At 53.3% G+C, this 22,894-nt stretch overlaps 5 protein-coding genes across 5 annotated transcripts; 3 read left to right on the top strand and 2 right to left on the bottom strand.

Moving 5' to 3' along the window:
- Positions 1-1,516: 1,516 nt before the first annotated feature.
- ISF_05928 (alpha,alpha-trehalose phosphate synthase subunit TPS3) lies at positions 1,517-4,399 on the top strand (the record flags this gene model as incomplete). The annotated part of the gene is made up of 3 exons (XM_018849533.1): positions 1,517-1,539; positions 1,626-4,285; positions 4,341-4,399. The coding sequence occupies 3 exons, from the start codon at positions 1,517-1,519 to the stop codon at positions 4,397-4,399; spliced, it is 2,742 nt and encodes a 913-aa protein (XP_018703030.1).
- Positions 4,400-5,344: 945 nt separating this feature from the next.
- On the top strand, positions 5,345-6,609 carry ISF_05927 (branched-chain-amino-acid aminotransferase 5; the record flags this gene model as incomplete). The annotated part of the gene is made up of 2 exons (XM_018849532.1): positions 5,345-5,414; positions 5,486-6,609. The coding sequence occupies 2 exons, from the start codon at positions 5,345-5,347 to the stop codon at positions 6,607-6,609; spliced, it is 1,194 nt and encodes a 397-aa protein (XP_018703029.1).
- Positions 6,610-6,927: 318 nt separating this feature from the next.
- On the bottom strand, positions 6,928-7,431 carry ISF_05926 (antigenic cell wall galactomannoprotein; the record flags this gene model as incomplete). Its single annotated transcript, XM_018849531.1, has 1 exon — positions 6,928-7,431. The coding sequence occupies one exon, from the start codon at positions 7,429-7,431 to the stop codon at positions 6,928-6,930; it is 504 nt and encodes a 167-aa protein (XP_018703028.1).
- A 4,471-nt stretch (positions 7,432-11,902) lies between these two features.
- Positions 11,903-12,936, top strand: ISF_05925 (hypothetical protein; the record flags this gene model as incomplete). Its single annotated transcript, XM_018849530.1, has 2 exons — positions 11,903-12,170; positions 12,629-12,936. The coding sequence occupies 2 exons, from the start codon at positions 11,903-11,905 to the stop codon at positions 12,934-12,936; spliced, it is 576 nt and encodes a 191-aa protein (XP_018703027.1).
- A 970-nt stretch (positions 12,937-13,906) lies between these two features.
- Positions 13,907-14,326, bottom strand: ISF_05924 (Hydrophobin 2; the record flags this gene model as incomplete). Its single annotated transcript, XM_018849529.1, has 3 exons — positions 13,907-13,954; positions 14,012-14,097; positions 14,158-14,326. 3 exons carry the CDS (start codon positions 14,324-14,326, stop codon positions 13,907-13,909), a joined length of 303 nt encoding a protein of 100 aa, XP_018703026.1.
- Positions 14,327-22,894: the final 8,568 nt, after the last annotated feature.

Below are 22,894 nucleotides of genomic sequence, written 5' to 3'. Positions count from 1 at the left end.
AGTAATAATTGATCAATTATGAGCAGGTGACTGGCATCGCTTCCCATCGCCGAAGAGTCCCCTCCCAGCCAGTGGTCATGACACAAGGGGGCCGCCACACACACACGCATGGGCCATGGGGGGATGGCATTGTTGTTGTTCTTCGTCTTCGTTGCTGTTGGGCTGCCACGAGGCCATTGAGAAGCGGGTTTCGCAGCCCGACGGCAGCGGCGGGCATTATGCAGAAGTATTGAATAGATCGGGAAAATAAAAAGGGGCACACCAATAAATAGAATGGCTGTCGGCACTCGACAACCTTGTAGGCAGGCAACTTGGAAGAAGCCATCACGATAACAACTCAAGGCTCCGCCAACCAAAAAGTCGTCGACGACAAAGTGACGGAAGTCATCTATCTACTCCGTCGTTGGCGTGCAGCGGCACAGACAAAAAAACTCAAAACGGTCAGGCCAAGCAAGGCAAAGCAAGAACCGTCCTTGGAAGGTGGCTTGCGCCTTTCAACTCGAATCCACTCACTTCGGACGAAAGCTCCTGCTCAAGTACGTTGATTACGTGCTTGTCTCTATCCAAGGATATCGAAGCCATCTAGTTGTCGACTCGACTGATTCCAAGACCTTTTATTTCTATTTCTATTTTTTGTCATTTTATTTTTCATCAGCTTTTTCTTCTCCTTCCCCCTTATCCTCAGCGTTGCCAACAAACCCCCGTCTCTTGAGCGATTAAAATCTCGATCTCAGACAGCCCACCCAACAGCCCTCGGCGCCTTGGTTTCAGAGGCGTCCTTTTTATTACGTCGACGAACGCTTTCCTTCGGCAGCCAGCCGTCAGCAACAAATTCATCACCACCACTACCAGCAGAAAAAAAGAGGATACAAAAATACCCTTTTTACTGTTCCCACTCCACCAAAAGCAATCCTTCTCACTGGGCGCTCTTGTCCAAGTCTAGTTACCATCCCCTCCCTCTCTTGTGGAGTTGACTTGAAGCTCTCCCAAGCTTCTCTGCCCTCCTGCTAGCGTCACCAGTTACGCTACCCACCTCAAGCAAGCAAGCAAAGCCCACGCAAAACGCGCTCCCCGCCAAAAGGCTGGCCTAAAGCAGGCAAAGCTTCCCCTACGCTGGCTCCGCTGACGACGGCTCTCCTCTTCTCTCACATTACTTGCTTCAAAACACAGCCATCCAAGCCTTCTTCTATCCGCTCTCTCGCTCCCTCTTCATACATCAGCCATTCTCTCCGCAACCATCCACCCAATGGCCTGGACTCTCTAGCGATACCAGCAACCACCCATCCCACCGCGCCTGACGCGCTCGCATCGACTCGAGTCCTTGCCCAGCTTTACACATTAGCCCTCATGGCTTTGCTATAAACGAAAATTCCACTCCAACAGAGCCATCTCTCCCTCCTTCTCTCTGCCCTGTCGTCGTCTCGGCAAGTCGCATCGACAACGCGCGCCTCAGCCTCCATTGACTGGAGATTCAAACCACATCTCTTCAACTGGATCTCAATCACACGCATTCAAGATGACCGTCTTCGTTTGCTCTCTGTAAGATGCTCCCCCAACCTCGACTGACGTCTCTGCCGCCATTGATGCGCATTGCCTTCCTAACACCCTATCCGTTCTCCCTCCAGGTTCCTCCCCAAGACGGTGCAGTTTCAACTGCCCGGCACCCCTCCTCGCCGCTCGACCTTTACCCGCCGCCGCTCCTCCGCTGTCGATGCCCCCAAGCCACTTGTCCAGGCGCCGCCCGCCCAGCCCAGCCTCTTCGCGCCGCCTCGGCAGGATATAACGCCGCCCCAGACGCCCACTGACGAGTCTCGGTCGCCTAACCTTTTCGCCAACGAGGATGGCCTCCGCATCCAGTACCCCCACGAGATGGAGTCCCCCATCAACCAGCTCTCCCAGTCCTGGGGCCACCGCTCCGACCAGCCCAAGTCCCGCGCCAACTCCCCGCCCGCACCGCACGCCTTTGAGACCGGCCGCACCCTGCAAAAGGCCCGCGAGCTCGGTCGCCGCGGCGTCGTCCAGCCCAAGCCCAACATCCGCAGCGACAGCCACGACCGCGTCTTCGCCTCGGCCCCATGGAAGATCGTCAACGCCGACCAGGGCAACGGCGGCCTCCGCAATGCCGTCGACGCCGCCGCCCGCGACGGCCGCCTCGGCGAGCACATGTGGATTGGCACCCTCGGCATGCCCACTGACGCCCTCGACGACACTGAACAGAAGCAGAATATCGAGGACACCCTCGCCACCGAGCACGACATGCTTACCGTCTTCTGCTCCGACAAGGACTTTGACGGCCATTACAGCCACTTTTGCAAGCAGATTCTCTGGCCCGTCTTCCACTACCAGATCCCCGACAACCCCAAGAGTAAAGCCTACGAGGACCACTCCTGGCAGTTTTACGTCAACGTCAACCAGGCTTTCGCCGACAAGATTGTCGCCAACTGGAAGCGCGGCGATGTCGTCTGGGTCCACGACTACCACCTGCTCCTCGTCCCCAACATGGTCCGCCAGAAGCTGCCCGAGGCAAAGATTGGCTTCTTCCTCCACGTCCCCTTCCCCTCCTCCGAGGTCTTCCGATGCCTTGCAGTCCGCAAGCAGCTGCTCGAGGGTATGCTCGGCGCCAACCTCGTTGGCTTCCAGATTCGCGAGTATACCCGTCACTTCCTCCAGACTTGCAGCAGGATCCTGAGCGTCGAGGCCACGCCTGAGGGCTTGCAGCTCGAAGACCGCTTCGTCGACGTCGTGAATCTCGCCATTGGCATCGATCCTGTCAGCCTGGCCCTTCACCGCGAGAAACCCGAGGTGATGCGCTGGCTTGACATCCTGCAGGAGCGGTACAAGGGCAAGAAGCTCATTGTCGCCAGGGACAAGTTGGACCATGTCCGCGGCGTTCGACAGAAGCTGCTCTCGTACGAGCTATTCCTTAATAAGTACCCCGAGTGGCGAGAGCACACTGTTCTGATCCAGGTCGCCCTCTCTTCCAGCGAGAAGAGCGATTTGGATGCCACTGTCTCGGACATTGTGACGCGCGTCAACTCTTCCTGGGCCAACCTAGCGTACCAGCCGGTCGTCTATCTCAAGCAAGACATTGACTACGCCCAGTACCTCGCTCTCCTTACGGTTGCCGACGCTCTCATGATTACCAGCCAGCGCGAAGGCATGAACCTGACGTCGCACGAATACCTGTTCTGCCAGGATGGCAAGATCTACCCGGAAAAGAAGTATGGATCTCTGATCCTGTCCGAATTCACCGGCACCTCGTCGCTCTTCAACGGTAACGAGCTTCGCGTCAACCCCTGGGACTACCGCCAATGCGCCGACGCTATTAAGCAAGGCCTTGAGATGGATGAAGACGAGAAGAAGACGAGGTGGGAAAACTTGTATGAGGCTGTGTCTCTGCACACCGGCGCTCACTGGTTCAGCGAGTTTTTGTCTCGTCTGGACCGCGCATACGAGACCCAGCACAAGCGAGACCAGACTTCGGTCCCCCGTCTGTCGTTCCCTGTCGTCACGGACAAGTATAACTTGTCAAAGCGTCGTTTGTTTATCTTGGATTACGAAGGCACCCTCGTGAACTGGGGCCCGGTCAATCAAATCATCCCCGTTAGCCCGCAGAGAACACTGGATGTTCTTAACGAGCTGTTACTGGACGAGCGCAACAGGGTATACGTCATGTCGGGACGCTTACCTGAGGAACTGGATCGGGTGTTCCAACGCGTGCCGAACCTGGGCCTGATTGCTGAAAACGGATGCTTCCTGCGCGAGCACGGGTCGACGGAGTGGGAGGAAATGGCTGACACGTCTCAGATTAAGAATTGGAAACGTTCAGTCAAGAACATTCTCACGTACTACCTTGAGCGGACGCCCGGCGCGGAGCTCGAGGAGCGCCGGTGCAGCCTCATTTTCCACTTTGGCAACGCCGAGGACTTTGAGTCAGCCTCGCGCCTGGCGGCCGACTGCACAAGCCACGTCAACGATGCATGCGAGTCGCAACGGGTGCACGCGGTCCTGCTGGACAGCTGCATCATCGTGGAGCCGGCGGACTGGACCAAGAGCACGGCGGCGCAGCAGGTGTTTGACCGCCTCAAGAGCTACCTGGCGCCGGATGGAGGGGACAAGGATTCTGTGGACTTTATGATGGTGATTGGCGACGGTCGCGAAGATGAAAAGGTGTTTAAGTGGGCGAACCTGCTGGGCGACGTCGGCGCAGTGCGTGAGGTGGTGACTGTGAGCCTCGGCAGCCGCAGCACCGAGGCCAGCGCCACGTTAACGCAGGGTGTCAGTGGTATGTTTTCCTTTAACGCAACATGCTCCGTGTCTTTTGCTGATGATTTATGCAGGCGTTCTTACGTTCCTTCAGCGTCTGGCTGGCACCGGGCTTGGACAAACAGCAGCATGAACTACATGCCGAGATGACAGGACAACGAGCACGTTTTGAACGATGTTTTATGATTTGATTTTTGGTTTCTGCGTTGATGCTTTTCTGATTATTGGCGAATACATACTTTGCTCTCTTTCCTTTTTACTGTTTACTTGTTTCTTTTAGAGTCGACATTTACAAACATCTCAGCTCTGTACCACCCCTACCTACCTACACGGCGTTTACACTGGAGCTTTACCACGCACTTGCGCAGTGCCATCAACCAACTCTTTTACCTATCTTTTCTTCAAGCAAATAAATTTGCTAATAAGAAGGTTTTGTTCCCGCAAGGGTATTTTCCGCTCTGGACGTTATCAGGCAGAGAGAATAATATATTAAGATCCTGTACCTTGCAATTGTGTTCCATTCATTGCAGTGTCGTGTCTCAATAATCTCTCAGCCAATAGAAGATGTCCATGAAAAAAAAAAAAAAAAAAAAAAAAAAAAAAAAAGCGCCGATCCGCAAGCGGCTGCTGTGCGCTTTTATTAGATTTTATAAGATTTTTATGAGTTAAAACGGGCAGTTGAGCTTGCAGCCACTAACTACTCCGTGCCCTTACCCGACATCGGCCAGCGGCGTGTCCAGCAGCCCACCTGAGTCAAGAAGAGCATGCCGAAACACCAGCTGTCCGACATTGCTTCCATCGTCACCTTCCTTGAGCATCGACTTCTCTTGCATCTCCTGGCAAAGCCCGATTGAACACCGACTTAACCCGATGTACGTTGTTGGAATCACGTTGCCAGTCCGAGTGCCCGCAATCAACTGTGCAACGCACCCCTCGATCTTGTCCTTTTCTGTCCCGCACCAGCTACCCCGCGAACTCGATACTTTATTGCCGCCTTCGAGCCCACGCTTACCTCTTTTCTTCACAGAATACCATCATAGGCGACCAAAACATAAACAAACTGACAGAACCCATCACAATGGCTGCCTTTCCTCCTCCCCCGGTCAACACCATCGACTGGTCCAATGTCGGCTTCAAGGTCCGCGAAGGTACGCACCCCGCCGCACACATCTTCGTCCCCCCTCGGTGGTGTACACTACTAACCAAAACCTGCACCCAGTCAACGGCCACATGGAGTCGACCTTTTCCCAGGCCACCGGGCAGTGGACGCCGCTAAAATTCGTCGCCGACCCGTACATGCGCATCCACGGCATGTCCCCTGCCCTCAACTACGGCCAGCAGGCGTACGAGGGCCTCAAAGCCTTCCGCCTCCCCGGCGATTCGCGCCTGTCTCTGTTCCGGCCGGACCGCAACGCCCTGCGTCTGCAGCACTCCGCCGACGTGGCCTCGATGCCGCGCGTTCCGGTCGACATGTTCGTGCGCGCGTGCCGCGCCACCGTCGCGCTCAACGCGGGCTTCGTGCCGCCGCACGAGACCGGCGCGGCGCTCTACGTGCGCCCGCAGCTGTACGGCTCGAGCGCGCAGCTCGGGCTGACGGCGCCGGAGGAGTACACGTTCTGCGTGTTCGTGGTGCCGACGGGTGTGTACCACGGGACGAGCCCTGTGAAGGCGCTGGTCCTGGACGAGTTTGACCGCACGGCGCCCAAAGGCACTGGCAACGCCAAGGTGGGAGGCAACTACGCGCCGGTGCTGCGGTGGAGCGACAAGGCGCGCCGCCAGGGCTACGGCATCACACTGCACCTGGACAGCGCGCGGCATGAGGATATTGACGAGTTCAGCACGAGCGGCTTCATTGGCGTCGTGGCCAAGGATGGCGCGGAGGGAAGCGATGTGAAGATTGTGGTGCCGGACTCGGACTGCGTGATCGACAGCGTGACGAGCGACAGCGTGCAGCACATGGCGCGCGCTTGGGGCTGGACGGTCGAGAAGCGCGCCGTCAAGTACGCGGAGCTGCCGGACTTCACTGAGGTTATGGCTGCGGGCACGGCAGCGGCCCTGGTGCCGATCCGGTCCGTCACGCGCCTCGTCAAGGGCGGGCTGCCGACGGGCGCGGCCAACGTGACAACGGACGATGAGTCGGAGACGGTGACGTACATCGCCGCGGACAAGGACGAGGCGGGCCCGGTGTGCATCAAGGTGCTGACGCAGCTCAAGGCGATCCAGCTGGGCAAGGTCGAGGACGAGTTTGGCTGGCGCTGCGAGGTGGGCGTGCAGGACTTGAAGGTGGAGGGCGCACCGGTGAGTGGCCAGGAGACGCCGCGGACGGTGGACCAGATGGATTAGAGATGCTTGAGGGTGTATCTTCGAAAAAAGAAAAGTTGAAAATGGGCCAAAGAATGGGCATATAGTCAAGACAATGGAATTATACTACTTTTGTGAACCATCTGATCAAATAGTATGCGTGACACTGCATACAGACAGCGGAGGCGGTTGAGTGACTTATATTGATGGTAAATATATACATGAATGAATGTACGTAATGTGCTCATATACTGGACCAAAGCTGCTCTTTCTTCAATTCAATCTTTGGCAGTCACCTCGGACCATTTTCTTCATATACGTTGCTGCCCCCAACAGCCCTACCAGACCAACGTTCGTCGTTCAAGAATACGCCTTGATGCCCTCGGCAAACTTGTCGTCGATCTGCTTGACGATAATCTCCGCAATCTCCTGCAGCTCCTGCGGGACCTTGTCCACGACCGCCTTGCAGAGCTTCGCCGTCGCCGCGCGCTGCGTCTTGAGCGTCTCCTTGATGATCGGCACCACAATGAGCAGCTTCGCAAACTTGGGCTTGGTGCGCACAAAGTTGTCAATCACGTCGTTGACGTAAGACGCGAGGGTGCCGGTGGACTGGGCAATGTCGAGGGCGGCGTCGTAGGAGAGGGGCGCGGCGGCCTGGGCGGTCTTGGTGCCCTCGTTGATGTCGTCGAGCAAGCAGAGGGCGTCGGTGGTGATGGGGATGAGGCCGAGGAGGTCGCCGCGGTAGGAGGTGACGGTGGAGTTGAGCTTGACGACGGCGGTGCCGATGGTGTCGAGCGAGGACTTGATGTCGGCGGCGACGGAGGTTGCCGCGAGGGCGGCGAGGGCGAGGAACTTGAACTGCATGGTGGAAGAGGAGGGGATCGACAAGGTGGGAAGGGGGAGAAGGCTGGGAGAGGAGCTCTGGAGATGGAGGTTGTCTTGGGGTTGGGATCGACAGGTCTGTTTATATAGCAAGAAGGGGATGGGTCTGGTTCAAGGATGGCTCAAGGACATGGGCATGGACAGCATGGGTTGTGGTGAGACTTGCACATGGAAGTCGTTCATGAACGGTAGCGTGCCGAGGGACAACGCCGCACTTGTCCTCGATGGTGATGGAGCGTTGCCAGGATCCCATGCAAGCCATGAGGCACTACACCACTAGACACATCCGCGATGCTACGTGACGACCCAGGTCTCTCCCCATTACATCGCAAGGTTCTCCGCATCTGAGCTCATCTCCACCAAAGAACGGGCAACATTGACCTGCAATAACTGACGATAATGAGTCCCGAAGAGTGGGTGCATTACCAATTACTCTCCGCCCAATGCCCAGTAACGGAATCCCTGTCCCGTTCGGTCGCGAGGGTGCGAGGTTCGCTGCTCGAGTTTTTCTCCCGTAGAGCTAATATCCAACCAGAGCGGCATCTTGCCTAATCGGGCAGGCAGTCCGGGGAAAAGCCTCTTTGTTTCCTTCACCGTCAGTCAGCCCGAGCCTAGTTAGTTCCCGTGGGGTTGAGCTACTAATTTCCCCGTCTGGAAGCGGAAATCGTCGAGTTTATTAGGTGTTTTATCGTTTGTGAGCCGGACGCACGGCGCAATAGATGAGCCTTGCAGTCCGAACTCTGACTTGGTGATGGTGGCACAAGCAGATATTATGACGTTGCTGTAGAACTTTCCGGCCTTGTGTAAGTGACGGAAAGGGGCAATTGACGAGTAAAGGGCGCTGGTATTGGTATGACACCCGAGTTATGATCGACACGGTCATATCGAGTTGAAACAAAAAAGAAAAGGCGTTAAGCTACAGAGCATAGTTGGACAAGTGAATGGGGAAGTCATCGTACCCTTACCCACCACCTACCACCCATTCCCCAGACTGAAACTCTCTCTCCAGGCCGCAACAGCCTTTCTCGGCTCCCTCATGAACTACAGTCAACTAAAATTATAACTAGGACTGGCTTCCCCGCATCGATGGCCAGATAGGTTGTGGGGAAGATGGGCAGGGGCCCTGGACAGCGGCCGGGGGTGGCATTCCCAGTGGCTTGCGGCCTGCCACGATGCCGCGGCTTGATGAGGCGGGGTCATCTTGGCCTGGCCCTGGGAGGGAATAAGCTTCTCATGTGAAGGTTGACAAGTTGCCCGTACGGAACAGACAAAAAAAAGGCGCAGTCGCCTCGCTAAAAACCAGTCAAACTTAAACGAAGGCTTTCAGCACCCGTTGTGGCGCTCACCACCACCGCCCAGCCCGGGTTGGGCAGTTACTCTTCCGGGATGGGCCTTGTTAGTATCACGACGGGGGCAATTGGACTTGTGTCCAGTGGCGGAGTTAATCGGGCACTGTAATTCAATCATGACGGCCTCCTGGTGGGAGCCTGGGTGAGGTGACTGGTAGCCACCACGATAAGGCTTCAGAGGGAACGCGCGCGCTTTCTCACACTTGAACCTGTTGAGACGGCCTTTTTTTTTTTCACAGCAACTAGTCCTCAACAAGTCGCCCTGCGTTTCTGCCAGTGCCAAGACCTGCATTTGGCCTGCCTGCTGCAGATCGACCCAAGTCGGGCACGGACACAGTAGAGCAAAAAGTCTGGCTAGGATGCTTGTTGCCTCAATCTGCTTTCTGTACGATATCAAGGCATCTCATTTCGTATGCGAGTACGAAAAATGGCGACAGGTAAGCGCCCAACGAGATGTAACTTATAAGCTCTCTCCCCTTGTCTCTGGCTTGCCTGGCAGACACCCCTGACTACAGCCCAATGAACCGACAGCCGCTTGGCAGACACGACTTTCCTGGCCTACGTATGCAGAGAAAATAAATGCCTTGAAATTCCTTGAAATTCGTCAACTCTCTCATTTGCGCCACACATACCACCAACCTTGACTTTTGTTTCATTACCGGCGGGTCCGTGTAATCGGTACTGCCTTGGCGGCCTGTCACTCTCTTGTAAGCAGCGTACTTACTCTAGCTGGGTCGAAAACACAGCATCCAGCTTTCGCAACAAACCCGCATATAAACGCAAGGTTACCACTCTCGCTAAACGTTTCCCATTTCTGATTCATCATTTCCGGCCTGCGGGCCGACTTGCACGTTGGGCAAGACAAGGCCCGACCTTCAAGGTGCTGTGACGAGCCGAGAATTTGGGAGCTGAACTTGCACGGTAACAAGGCGTACTCGCAGACGCTCAAGGCTACTCAAGTCAGGATATATGGCCGTCAGTCATGCTTGTACCTGTGGCGATGCGCCTGTATACCTGCGACTTGTACCGTAGATACACGACAGTGACAGGCTGTCAGTCCTGTGCGATGTGGCCGCGTGCTGTCAACTTGTCACTAAGAATATATCGGGGGCCCGTCATGGTGAGCTAAAAAAAAATCAACAAAATTTGTACGAGTTTGCGCATCGATTTTGTACATTCACTATGTCTTATTTCAAGCGGATGCCAGCCCACCCTTGGAGTTTGGCGTCTGCGGCCCGAGTCGAGTGATTGCCCTCCTATCCATCGCACGCTGATAGGCACTACACACAGCCCAGGCTCCCTCCAATATAACATAAAGTCACTTCGACTTTTCCTTTCTTTGCGGCTACTACGTGTTCTCTCACGTCTTATCATGCTACTACTAACCTCAAAAAACCCCCGCCCTGCGAACAAAAGCACTGTGCAGGTTCTCCACGCACCTGCACCTCTGCCTCTGCCTCTGCCCGGCCGGCCAGGACTGCGGGTGGCGGCACCTGGGCTGCGTCACCATCGAGGGCCAGAGATGGCCCCTTACGGGCTCGAGAGAGGTCATCTACAGTGCGTGCTTCCTCCGCCGGAAGAAGGGCAGCTCGGAGCCGGACAGGAACTGCGAGCTGACGCGGCCGAACTGGACCGCCCAGGTTCACTACATACGCGACGAGAAGCTGTGCGCGCGCTGCACGGAGCGGTGTCCGCCGCCGATGGAGTTTTGAGGAAAGAGTCTTGCTACTGCGCGAGAGCCAACTAGAGATGGAGAATGCAGCGTGGGACAAGCAATGGTGGAGGATGCGGGTGAGAATCCTGTACTCATTCAGATAATGTGTGCTCATTATTTGTGACGAATTTCGACATGTTTTCGCTGGTTTGGCTAATTATATAAACGAATACAAAGCGGCAGTGTTTTCTTAATTTTTGCAATTTTGAGATTATATTTACCTTTGTTGGGCTGTCATGTCATGCCACGCAACTGTCACCACCTCTCTCATACAGCCAGCTTCGGCCCCGAGCATCGGCCGTAACACCCTCACTTTCCTCCGCAGGTGAGTCAGGAGTATTTTGGGATTTTTTTGACCATTTATATTTCACCTACACGTCATGGACGATCCTTCCTATAGACGGTATATAGATGGCCTATGGACGGGCTGTGTCTCGGAATGCCTACCGCGGTTGGGCTGTCACTGTGTAACATCCCGTCAGAGCCCAAATCCCTCAGCACAAAGAGTTGGGTATAAGAGGGAATTCAAAGAGTTTCTTTTGCTTCAAATAAGGATATAGTCTATAAATCTGTTGAGATATATACCCACCCCTATATCATCGTATTTCCACCTCAGCCGCGTCCCCCATCCTCGCAAACTCACCCCGTCGCAAGACAGACAGAAATGTGTAGATTCATCCTGCAACAGCCCCTCTGTCCCTGCCCGGCGGGACGCGAGTGCACGCAGCTCGGCAAGGGCTCCACCATCTACAAGAAGAAGCTGTTTCACTTCCGCGGGGACGCGCTGATCCGGTCGGCCGCCTGCTCGGAGCAGCTGAGGCGAGGCGACGGCGTGCCGCGGCGGGACTGCCCCAACACCTCGGCGGAGTCGAGGCACGGCTGGCAGAACGACCCCTACGGCTGCGTGCGCGATCACAGGGTGTGCGCCTCGTGCAGCAGCGGATGCCCTCAGCCCGACGGTGGTACCAGGCAGGGGGGAGACGGGGCCTTGGGCTGTCGTGATGCTGATGACGACGGATGATGGGAGGTGCCACGAGGGAAGGATGAGACACAATGGGAGAAGGAAGGGAGGACTTGGGGCTTGTGAGGCTGGCGGCTAACATTCCCGTGTACAACGGCTCGCGGTGAGTGGGTTGGGTATGGCTAATTAGGACCAAACTTGAGGTAAAACGGTAATGATGTGAATGAATGAATCAGAGTAAACAAGATCCTCGTATTCCATGTCCCCGGCTGTCGGCGCCTGACTGCAATTATCGATCTATATATACCTGCGAGAAGACGCTTTCCGAAGAGAACTTGGACTCTCACACCTCTCAAACACCCGCACTTGAAAACCGCTTCCAACTGCTTCCAGCCACCTTGTCGAAAGACCCAGCATAGGCAACTCACCATGTGCAAGTTCTACTACGAAGTGACCGTGTGTCGGTGCCAAGAGGCTGACCGCTGCCTCGGCGCGCTGCGCACCAGCCAGATCAACATTGGCGGCACGCCCTACCACATCATCAGCGATCCGGTCCATCGGAGCGAGGCGTGCGCCCGGAGGAGGGTCAGGGAGCGACAGCTCTCGGCATCGCGCGAGTGCTTCCAGACGACCATCTCCTCACGCCGCGGGCCCTCGGGGGACAAGATCCTCTACGTCTTTACATCAAGGCCCTGCAGTAGCTGTAGCATGTGCAGCAACTATATATGAGGGAGGGGGGGAGTGCAGAGTGGTGTATGAGGGACAGAGGGATGGGGAGGGAGGGGGAGGGGGGGCGCCTTTTGTCTTATGCAGGATGCTGCCTTGATTCACTCGAATCAGTCTTTGTGCTCCCGACAGTTTGGGAGCCTCTTGTTTTTGATTCACCTTGGTCATACACGAGAAGAACCAAGGTTGACGTCGAAAAGGCCCAGGTATGTCTGTCACTTTGCCTGTGTACTGCCTTTGCGCGACGCAGCAGCGTGGCACAGTTCATATAGTAATTAGAGAAAGAATACAAAAGAAATCTCCTTTCTTTCCTTTTTTCATCTCCCGCCTTCTCAACATCTCAAGACAGCATTACACCTTACATGCCCAATTACATAATTCCGCTTCCTCCGTCATCACCTACCTCAGCTACCCAACGTCCACCCACAGCCATGTGCCAGTTCATCCAGGTGCAAGAGTTCTGCCCCTGCACCGCCGACGACAAGTGCCGGCGGCTCGACGAGTCAGTGCAGACGCCGTTCGGCCTGCGCCACCTGGTCAACCAGACAGGCATCGTCACCGTCGTCTGCAAGCAGCGCCGCTTCGTCATGTCCCACGCGGCCTTCCCCGCGCGCGAGTGCCCCAACACCTCCGAGGCCTCCCGGGCCGGCCCCGGTGGCGACAGCTGCACCTACGAGCCGGCTGACAGGATGTGTCAGCTGTGCGCCGACTTTTGCTGCCTGCCGCGGGGCGTCTGAGGCCCGTCTTGGGGGAGGGGTGTGGATGAAAGAGGCCGATTGCGACTTGTTCTATACGACCGACATACGGGGGCCGACACACGAAGGCCGACTATATTATACGGGATACTCGGTCAGCAAGCGAATACTCCGCCTACAATATTTCGACACAAGATTACGGCGCGAATTCGATCAAGTACGTCTGCGCCGCCAACTCAGCGCAGAACAGCGATACACGGTGCTGCCGGACGAGTCTACACGGTCGACAAAATAAAACTATGCATGCGAATTCCAAAGACCAATTTGATTGTTTTCACTAAAAGCGCGTCATCAGATAGACCGTATGAATTACACTTAGACGCCAAAAACGACTCGCTTGGTGCATTTGCTCTGGTGGGCTCTTGCTGAGGTCTGTAAGTTGCGTCATTCCGTGGGGAGCACTTTCGCGGGGTAGATTAACACCCTGAAGACTTCCTCTCAGTAGAGACTAGACGAGCTTTTCTAACTCAGCGAGACCACAACTTCGTGTCTTTAGCTGTTTTGTAATTCTTTGAAGATGCCTTAGATTTTCTATCTTCCAAGCGGACTTCTGTTTCGTTGGGTGTCATGTCCCACGACACCGCTGAGTGCCGGACTCTAAAGTTGGAGCCCGGGTTCAGTCTTGACTGCAGCACTTTCTACGAGAGTATGAGCGACCGATCTCGTAATTTACTAAAGGTTCTAACGAGAAACGCTGCATCCTAAGTCACGGGAAACGCTTCATTAGAATGGCATAATATATTCTAGACATGTATCAAGCACTCTCATGCGGGCAGTCCCTTTTCTGTACACTTGGGGACGCGACCCAGAACTATATATGGCAATTGGAGACCCTTAGATACTAACCCATCTCATATGAACAACTCCGACCACATTCTTTTCAAAACCGCCACAGCCACCTGCGGATGAAGCTCACGAGCGAGCTGCGACGGGAGGCGCTCCATGTTGCCGTCTAGTTGGTGATGCCAACTGGCTTGTTGCAGAGGACAGCCTGGTTGAGCTATAGTAGAACAGCAATTAGCACTCGATAACTAAATAGAGACTTGAGAGTACTTACGATAGGAACAACGGCGCAGCGAGCCTCCTTGCCAATTTTGGCGCAGATCTCCCTGAAGTGGTTGGCGTCACGCGGAGCCTCGCTGGCTATGGGGGATGTCAGTCAAGATACAAAAAATGGTATGGTGAATGAGGAGTGTCACTCACGGGAGACGGCGTTGAGGCACAGTATGCCGAGGACGTCGACGTCGGCGCAGACGGGGTTGGAGTAGAGGCCGTTGGGGCAGACAGGGCTGCTGTTGGTGCGAGCCTCAACCTCGACGGTGGGAGCGGCGAGAGCGCCAGCGAAGAGAGCAGCGACAGCGAAGAACTTCATCTTGATGGGAGGATGGGGTGATGGTGATTGAGTGGTCTTGAAAAGAAGAGGTGATTGTGTGGAAAGAGTTGATTGAGCTTGGGATGATCTGAGAAGGTTAAGACAGAGAATGGAGGGATTTCATGGCCTTTATATACTTGTTCGGGCACTCGTTCGGACCTCAGAACGTCGTCGACTCTCCTCCATCACAACGAGCCCGGCCAGCCTTCTGTTGTCTCTGCACCAGTCCGCCACACAACCACACAGGTAGTCTTATCCACTTCTATGGGAAGGCATCCAGGGGGTGTACAAAAATAGACGGAAAGAGGGAGAAAAAAATTGAAAAAGAAAATAGAAAAAAATTGAAACAAATTGTGGCCCTCGATGCTGCAGCTGCTGTTCCCTGCAGACCTTCAAATGGACGTCTGTGATGCGACATGGCGACGCCGGCCCCACCATCCCAGGAGCATCCAGCTTCACAAAAACAAAGAAATATTATACAAGTGTACAAGTGATAGTAACTATATTCATCAATGTGTTCCTCAATCCAGTTTCGACGTCCTCGTGGTCAAGGTTGGGGCAGTTTGAGCTGAGAGGTTGCTTCGGGTGACTGTCCCATGACGGCTCGCTCCCGCTCGGGACCAAGCAAACTAATTGGCAAGGCATCTCGGAAAGAACACCGGCACGGCAGGGAGAAATGCCAACTATCCAGCAGGTACCCATATTCGAGCCGTTACTATCCGAATGGGTACCAAACTTGTTATGCGGCTGACTGGCTTCCTTTGGCTGCATAAGTCTCCCTCGCTGCTTGGGGCTGGGCGAGCACAGCCCCTCGTTGTCACATTGGTCGAGAAAGCAATACTTCGACATCATTGTGACGACTTCATTTAGAAATACACAGCTGACATTCAGAAATAGAACGGCTGAGAGGGCCGTCCGAAACTATGGCGCCCTCCCTGGTTTATCGTATACTTTGAATGGTGGTTGTCTTTGAGATGCAGTAAAGTCAGCAAGCCGAGTTAATCTTGTGTTGCAGCTTGAATGGACCCCGGTAATGTCACTTTGGCAAATCATATAGGCGCAGATATTGCATCGACGTTGAACCGGTATAAATACCCTGTACATATGGGTTGCTGCGTGAACATATCCCGGCAGTTGACCGGGTGTCATCTTAGGAGTCAACTTGATTGAAACTTCTCTTATGCTCTCAGCGAGCTTCCGGGACAGGAGAGATGCTCCGTGCACAAAAAGAAGCAGACAACCTAGATGAACCTGGGGGCGCGATTTTGGCTTGATGAGACGGGGAAGCAAAGCGGCCCAGATCAAGCCTCGTAGCCTGAAGGAACCAACCAACCAACGCCAAAGCTGCCATCCTGATCCTGGCACATCCAGCCTACCATTCGCTCACACCTTGGATGGGACGGGGCAGCGGCACGGACAACTTGGCTGGCCCAAAGGAAGCGCTAACATCGGACTATCGCAGCTTGTGGAGCGTCGCGGGTCAATCCCCCTGGGGCTTTGACCTTGATTTCCAGACGGGAAGGGAGGGTAGTTAGTTGGTAACTGGCTCGTTAGTCGGCTGTAGCAAGTGAGGAGCAGAAGGAATACATTGGGGCCGTGCGAATGCCAGATGAGGCCGGTGCTGCAAGGTAGAGCAGAAGCGAAGTCGCAGCGGGAAGTGGCGTGGTCTTGATGAGCTGTCAGTCGTTACACCAGGTACGAAATGAGCCGGAGGCAAAAAAAAAAAAGACATATGTAAGTGTCATGAGCTGAAGTCAAGATCCTTGTTCCTGCAGGGCAACTTGCGGAACCGCAACAATGTGGCTTACGAATATCACCCAGCAGCAAGTGTCTGGGTAGACCAAGCAGCCAAGTGCATGCAGATAGGCAAGAAAAAGCATTTAATTGCATTTAATTACAGATCTCAAGGCAGTTTTGTGCGGAAACTTGGCCTTTGGGGAAACGTTTTGCTTCTGCTTGACTAAGCCGTCGCTACTCGCCAGCCTGAGTTATCGCCAAGAAATGCAAAGCAATCAACAGCGCTCCAGCAAGTCGGAAACAAATGAAAAAGAAGCAAATGCACGTACGAAGGAGCCAACCTGCTCATCCTGGTTTCGAGCCATCGGCCACCGCCCTGTGCCAAGTCTCGCCGAAGTGACCGCGGATAACTGCCTGCTCGAGGGCTAATAAACACAGGCAAAAAAAAGTCAGACATGCATATTTGACGTGGTCCAATCCGAGTCATTCGGCTAACCAACTCCTGCACTTTTACGAGAAGAATGATCCTTCATGGGGCTCTTTTGCTCCAGTGTCGGGCAGCTTCACCGTGTACAGGCAAGCATCAGTTCTTAAAGGCGCAAGCCATGTCTTGGAGGGGGCGTGAGGTGTCTCTGATGCAGCAGGGTGAGAAACATGTTTCTCGGTTACCAGTCGAGACATTATCTTTGGGACAATAAAGGAAAAAGCAAAAAAAGAAAAGAAAACTGGATTCGAGCCTGACAAGGCCGTTACTGGCTGCCTTGACAAGGGGGCTGGTATCCCAACGAGCTGAGATCATGGTAACTATCTTTCTGACTAAGAAGTACCACGGCAGATAGAGTCGCATCGCGATGCTCTCGAGCCCTCTCTCCCCCCAGCCTGCCAGGCTGAATGTTGGGATGAAAAAGACGCCTGTCATACTACTGACCGAGTGCGACCTCCGTCCACACTGCGACGTGCTCTCACAACACTGCCAAGCAGCCTCGACGTTGGGCGACTCGGGAGAAAGAAAAAAAGGCAAACAGTCTCATATTTTCGACATAAGGCCGAATTATCTCTCTGTATCTGTCGTAGCTGCAGCGCATGTACATATGCATGGGTCGTCAAGTAACTGGTCGCTTGCAGAAAACAAGCAAGCAAACAAACAAACAAACAAACAACCCCCGTTCTTCAGCTCATATGTGCTGTTGAAAGGGGATAATAGGCACGGCAAGTGAATTCGCCCCCGCCGCAAGCACCCAGAAGAGGAAAACAGAATCAGCCCTGGTTGGTCGGTCACAGCGACGCCCAGGGGGCTGGCTATTAGGCTGTTAGTGGACAGGGGCGGGAGGCGGCGGCCCGGAGGCCCCCTCCCCGTGATGTGATGTGATGTGCCGGGGGAGGGAAAACTAAAAAGGCTAAAAAGGCGGCCTCTTCTGCGGACAGGCTCGCATTCTAACACTATATCAAGAACCAGGATGGAGACTTGGCCAGGATGGAGCCTTGACTGTCATGAGAGGGCTGGGTGTCATGAGAGGGTTGGGGGCTATTGTTCAGTCCCCGGCCTGCTTCGAGACCGTGTTGTGCATATCTCCCTTGCATTTTTTATACTCCTTGTATTCTTATTAGCGTTCCCGCAACCCTGTCTTACTGTTGTCTTGTCTTGTCAACGTTTGTTCCCCCCCGCCCCCGGGAGCAAGCCGCGGGTCATCGCTCACAAGTACTGATAATGAATAACTGGTAGCTTTGTAGGACTAAAGTCTTGCTTCGGTTTTTCATAACAAGGCTCGGTCAGCAAAGGTTGATAGACAACTCATCAAGCCCGCTAGAGCGGCTTACCCGTTGACTAAAGACGGCACTACGATGACGGCTACCATGACGCCGACGCGGGAGATTTCCTAGCGTTTATAGCAGACGTTCCAGACTATTGGCTCTAGTTAGTGAACAGCGAGCAAAGAGGACTTTACGGACAACCAATTGCGGATAGCACGCCGCCTCTAGCAAAGGCCGCTCTGGCGCCCGATGGGCTGTCCAGCCTGCCGCCGCCGGAGCTGTCTGTCCACCAGCGCCGAAACAAAATAAGCAAATAATCTCCATCTGCTGTTTCCTTTTTTCTTTTTCCATTGTCCGTCAAACTCCTTTCCCTGCATAGTAGTTTGATAAGGCAAGACGAGTTCGCATTGAAATGAGACACCTAGTTGCTACGGATTACGCGGAAATTAGGGAAAAAGAAATGGCAGCCCGGCCGGCATGTCGTGTAGTTGGCTAGTTGTACTCACTGACGACGGATGTAATTTTATGCGCTTGTCGATGGGATTTGCATGAGGAAAGCGTTGAGGTGTTTGCTAGCGTCAACTCTATTCCAGTGTACATTCGACCAAAAAACAAAAAAAAAAAAAAAAAAAAAAAAAAAAAGTTCCCCGGCTTGCTCGGGCAGCAATTTTCTGCTTTCCGTCCTCCTGAACATCCCCGTTCCGCTTTCGTCACCCAGGATGTCGAGTAGTGGGCACATTGCTGCAAGTACGCGCCGAGCAAGCAAAAGGAGGCTCAGCCCACGGGAGGGGAACTTGCACCTTTGCTTTTTTTTTTTGCCCCAGAGTGAATACGAGACACAAACGTTGAAAGAGGAGCAAAAACAGGGTCATCTAAGACTTCTTTCACACTCTCTCGTGGCCAAGGATGGGTCAAGTCCCTAGCTGCGCTCTGGGAATGGGTTTTGTGTCTCTGATGCGCAGCAACAGTTGCTTGTCTTGAACAATACCCGAGCTGGTTTCCGTCACTTCTAATAACCATGCATAACACCAATCTACATTAGTCTCTGATGGTAGTTGGTCAACATCGAGATGACATCAACCCGTGAGCTTGGAGAATGACAACGCCACGGAAGCGCTGGTACCCGGGAGATCGGGGGCCAAGCCTCGAGTACCGCTGCTGACAGCTGCGTTGCTGAGGGCCCACGATCCCACCTTCTTAAGCGGCCAAGCCTAACCCATGCGAGAGAGAGGAAAAGACTGACTGCATCCTGCGCCGCTTCCAGCGTGGGAGGGTTGCGGAAGCTGGAATGATGGGCCGATTGCGGCGAGCTCAGCGACGAGAGCTGCCTTGCCATCGAACGTTGCAGCTGCATCGACAATAAAGCCTTGGAAAAAAACGCTGCTGCATCCAATCTTACACGCGTGTGTGGCTTTCTTAATACACGTGCAGTGTCGATCAGGATGGCGGCGGCGAAGGATTCAAGCGTTCCGACTTTGGCCACCGGGTTTCGCTGCCGAAAGTGTGACGGTTCGAAATTGCCGACAAATTGTAAATTAATGCTGGCGCTCGACAAAAATCAAGATTTGATCCTTCAGCTTTTCGCTGATCGTGTTGAAATTGAGAGAGTTGGCGGCCGGCAGCACACCTGACTTGCAGCCAAGCCCGACATCAATAAGCTGCATGACCACGGACAACGCCATTGACATACCCTCGGGCTCTCGCTCGCCCGCATCCTCATCGCGACGGCGCACATGTACCGCTATCCCAGTGAAAGGCTTTTGCGTTCGTATCATCACAGCGCGAGGTTGTAATGGACCGCCATTGGCGGTCCAGACCGCGCGTCAACATCGTTCCGAGATATGGTGTTGCAAGTTTTGCAAAAGTCCCTCCAAGAACTGCTAATTCCAAGAAAGTGTGGCTTCGAATCTCGCTTTCATGTCACCCTCACGCCAGCATCGCATCACAAGGACCAGGCAATGGCTTCGCCGCTGGGGGTCAGCCCGGTGGTGCAACGTAGAGCAGGCATCGTCATCGCTGTACAGTTCATGCTTGGGGACATTTCCGTAAAAGATGAACTGTAATGGCGAGAAGTTTTTAGAAGGACGCTTTTGGGGCGTGTTTGCGGACTCCTCGCTTCTGCTAGGCAAAGTGCATGTAGAACCAACCTCATATCTCCGGTAAACAAGCATTACGTGCCGTTCAAAACGAGACCTGAGTTGGAATTGGACTCAAATAGAAAGAATTCACATCTTACAACTTTAATTATGCCACGTATCTGTTAGCAACTCCTTTGAGCTCTCCAGCGTTGTTGAGGAACCCCCTTCCCTGCTATAGAGATCCAGAACTGTAGGGTAAGATTCAGCGGAATCAGGTCTTGAGTTTGATCGGCCTCGCTAATCACTTCTCCTGCATAAAGCGTACAGAGTTAAAACTTCGTAGAAATAAAAGGCATCTATCTATCTATGCCTGAAGAGCTTCAGACAGTCGTTTGGGGCAAACAGAATTAATAGCGAGGCTTGGCTCAATCCATTTCTACCTATCATTAGGACGAGATTAAACTCATTTTTGACCACGCCACGACCTCACTGTCGGCTTGGAAATGGAGATCGAGCTATTTCTGCACTTTCTCGTCTTCTTCTCCTTTGCAAACGACTCCCGAAGTAGGAAGAATTACACGCGATACCATACTTGTGAAGTGTTGTCAAACGACCGTGCGCATCTCCGCAACTTCAAAGGCATCCGGGGTCGTACGCAGGGTCCGTGGGGAAGACTGTAAATTTGACAGATGCCTGTCCTTGTCAGCCATACCATACAAAAGCCTAAATCTAACCGTTGAGTGCAAGTCGCACGGACAGTCAACGTGCGACAATCTCAACCAAGACTGTGAGAAGACAGGAACAGGGGCTGAATAGCCTACGAACGTGCAGAAGTCAGCCCGAATGGCGCCCTACAGCGCAAGACTTTTTCCACAAAACAGAGCGATTACCCCAGTAAAAGGAGTTACGCTTGTTTAAATTTTGGTTGTCGAAGCCAGGGTTGTCCATGTCAAAGTCAACTGCCGATGGTCATGGCCTACGGGTTGATTTTTCCTTTTGTTTTGCTCCAATTTGAGATTGTGCTGCGGATCAGTTTCCGCCAACAATAATGTAGGTGTGAGTGACAGAGAAGTAATAGTCGGCAGGGTCCGAGTTTTAACGACAAAAAGAAAGGTCTCAGAGGGAGTCGAACCCTCGCTGGCGGAATCAGAATCCGCAGTCATAACCGTTAGACCATGAAACCCAGGTCTTGTAATGGGAACGCACTTTCCTTATTGGGATTCATGAGCCCCGTCGACCGACAGCAAAGACAGGTGCTGGTGAAAAGGTGGCAATAATGTGCCGTTTTCTTCTGAAAGAAAAGTGACTAAATGCTTCCAAGACATTTGAGGTGGATTTAATGAGTAAGGTGTCTCCTCATCGGCCGTGATTCATTGCTTCCGTGACACTGGCCTGGAAAGTTTCCCAAGGCTTTCACAGGCTAATGAGCAACTGCAATAATCTTCGATAGAAATTACCATTTATTTGGGAATAAATCATCCTATCGCTCATAAGAGACAATGGGGATATTACACTGCTGTTAGATAACACCATTTTGTCTGTTGCTACACAGAGTGTACACGGCCATGTCCCTGGCTGGACTGATGGCCCTACCCGCTGGATGCCGCGCCAGTTCTGCAGTCAGGTTCATCACCACAATTTGAGGCTCCCATCCTACTAAAAGTTGGATGTATCGGTATCAGATCTCCAAGACGGAAACCTACTCCTCCTGGGATCACGCGACCAGCTTGTCCCAATTGCGAGACTGATGTTTTGTCCGCCACTCGAGCCGCAGAGGGGGCTCGGTGGAGGGGGGTGGTAGACGTCCGGCGTCGCGAAATCGCCGCTTTTGTCGTCGTTGAACGGAACTAATATCATGCTAGAATTTTAGATATTATTCCCTCGACGAAAATGTAATTGTCTAACGCGCTGCCTGTCAGTAGAGGGGACCGATGGGAGACCGAGTGCGGTGGGTGGCAGCGTACCTCGTAAAGGGTCTGCCCAAGCACTGTCAACTTCCGGCGCGACATGCCTGGAACTTGCGGTGGTTGAGAAATCCATGAACTGTAGTCTGTCCCTAGTATTTTATTGCGGGTTTTGCAGGGGCTGAGCGGTTCTGTCAATCGATGTGCAGGCATCTACCCATCCACAATGGTCACTTACAATAGACTTCAGCGTCTTCGCGTGAGTATCTTAGTTCACCTAGCCTGGCACTCTGGATGAAAGTGGTCCCGCGAGTATACTGAAGTCAATAATAAAAACGACGTATATTAGTATTGTGTACCTTCCGTTTCGTTTCGATCGCTCATGTTGCAAAGATGGCACAAGCCCATCCCGCGCTGGATCCACGTCCATGAGGTTCTGTGCCGGAGGCACCCGCAGGCAAAGGCGAAAAGAACAAAGAACTTTGCTTTGTTCCCAATTTTCATCAACTATGGTATGGAGTAATTGTGGCTGTGTTGGTGATTAAGTCAACTCTGTAGGATGTGGGCGGTTGTTGCTGGTATGTATCCGCGTTATGACATGGTCACCACCTGTGAGGTGCTTCGCTCGGAGGACTCTAGTCACGTAATGATCCCTTATGTATTTTTATAAAGATGGAATTATTACTGCCTCCTCATAGAGAGCTTAGCGGTAGCTCGCTATTATATAGGTGCTTATACGCACCTAACATATATAATATAGGGGCTCTAATAGGTGCCCTAATAGGGCCCTAATAGGCTGCCCTTCCTTCCTACACGCTGTCCTTAGCGCGCCTATTATTAAGTATGTGTATAGTAGTACTAAATGTACTAGGCCTTCGTGGGTTCCTCGTGTGTGATTTAGTAATTTCACTTTTACTATTTATTTAGTAGCTTATACTTACCTTATAATTAGTCCTCCTTTTCTTATTATTTAACTATACTACTCCCTTACTATATAGTCACTATATTTTACTTAAGTCTTCTTTTTTTTTCCTTCTTCTACTTAATATATCTTTTACTCTTATTTTCTTCCTACTACTTCTTTATCTTTAAAGTGA

Source organism: Cordyceps fumosorosea (genome assembly GCF_001636725.1).
Source record: "Cordyceps fumosorosea ARSEF 2679 chromosome Unknown scaffold_15, whole genome shotgun sequence".
Taxonomy (NCBI): Eukaryota; Fungi; Ascomycota; class Sordariomycetes; order Hypocreales; family Cordycipitaceae; genus Cordyceps; species Cordyceps fumosorosea.
Note: the sequence above shows the minus strand (reverse complement) of the source record. Positions and strands in the feature narration are given on the sequence as shown.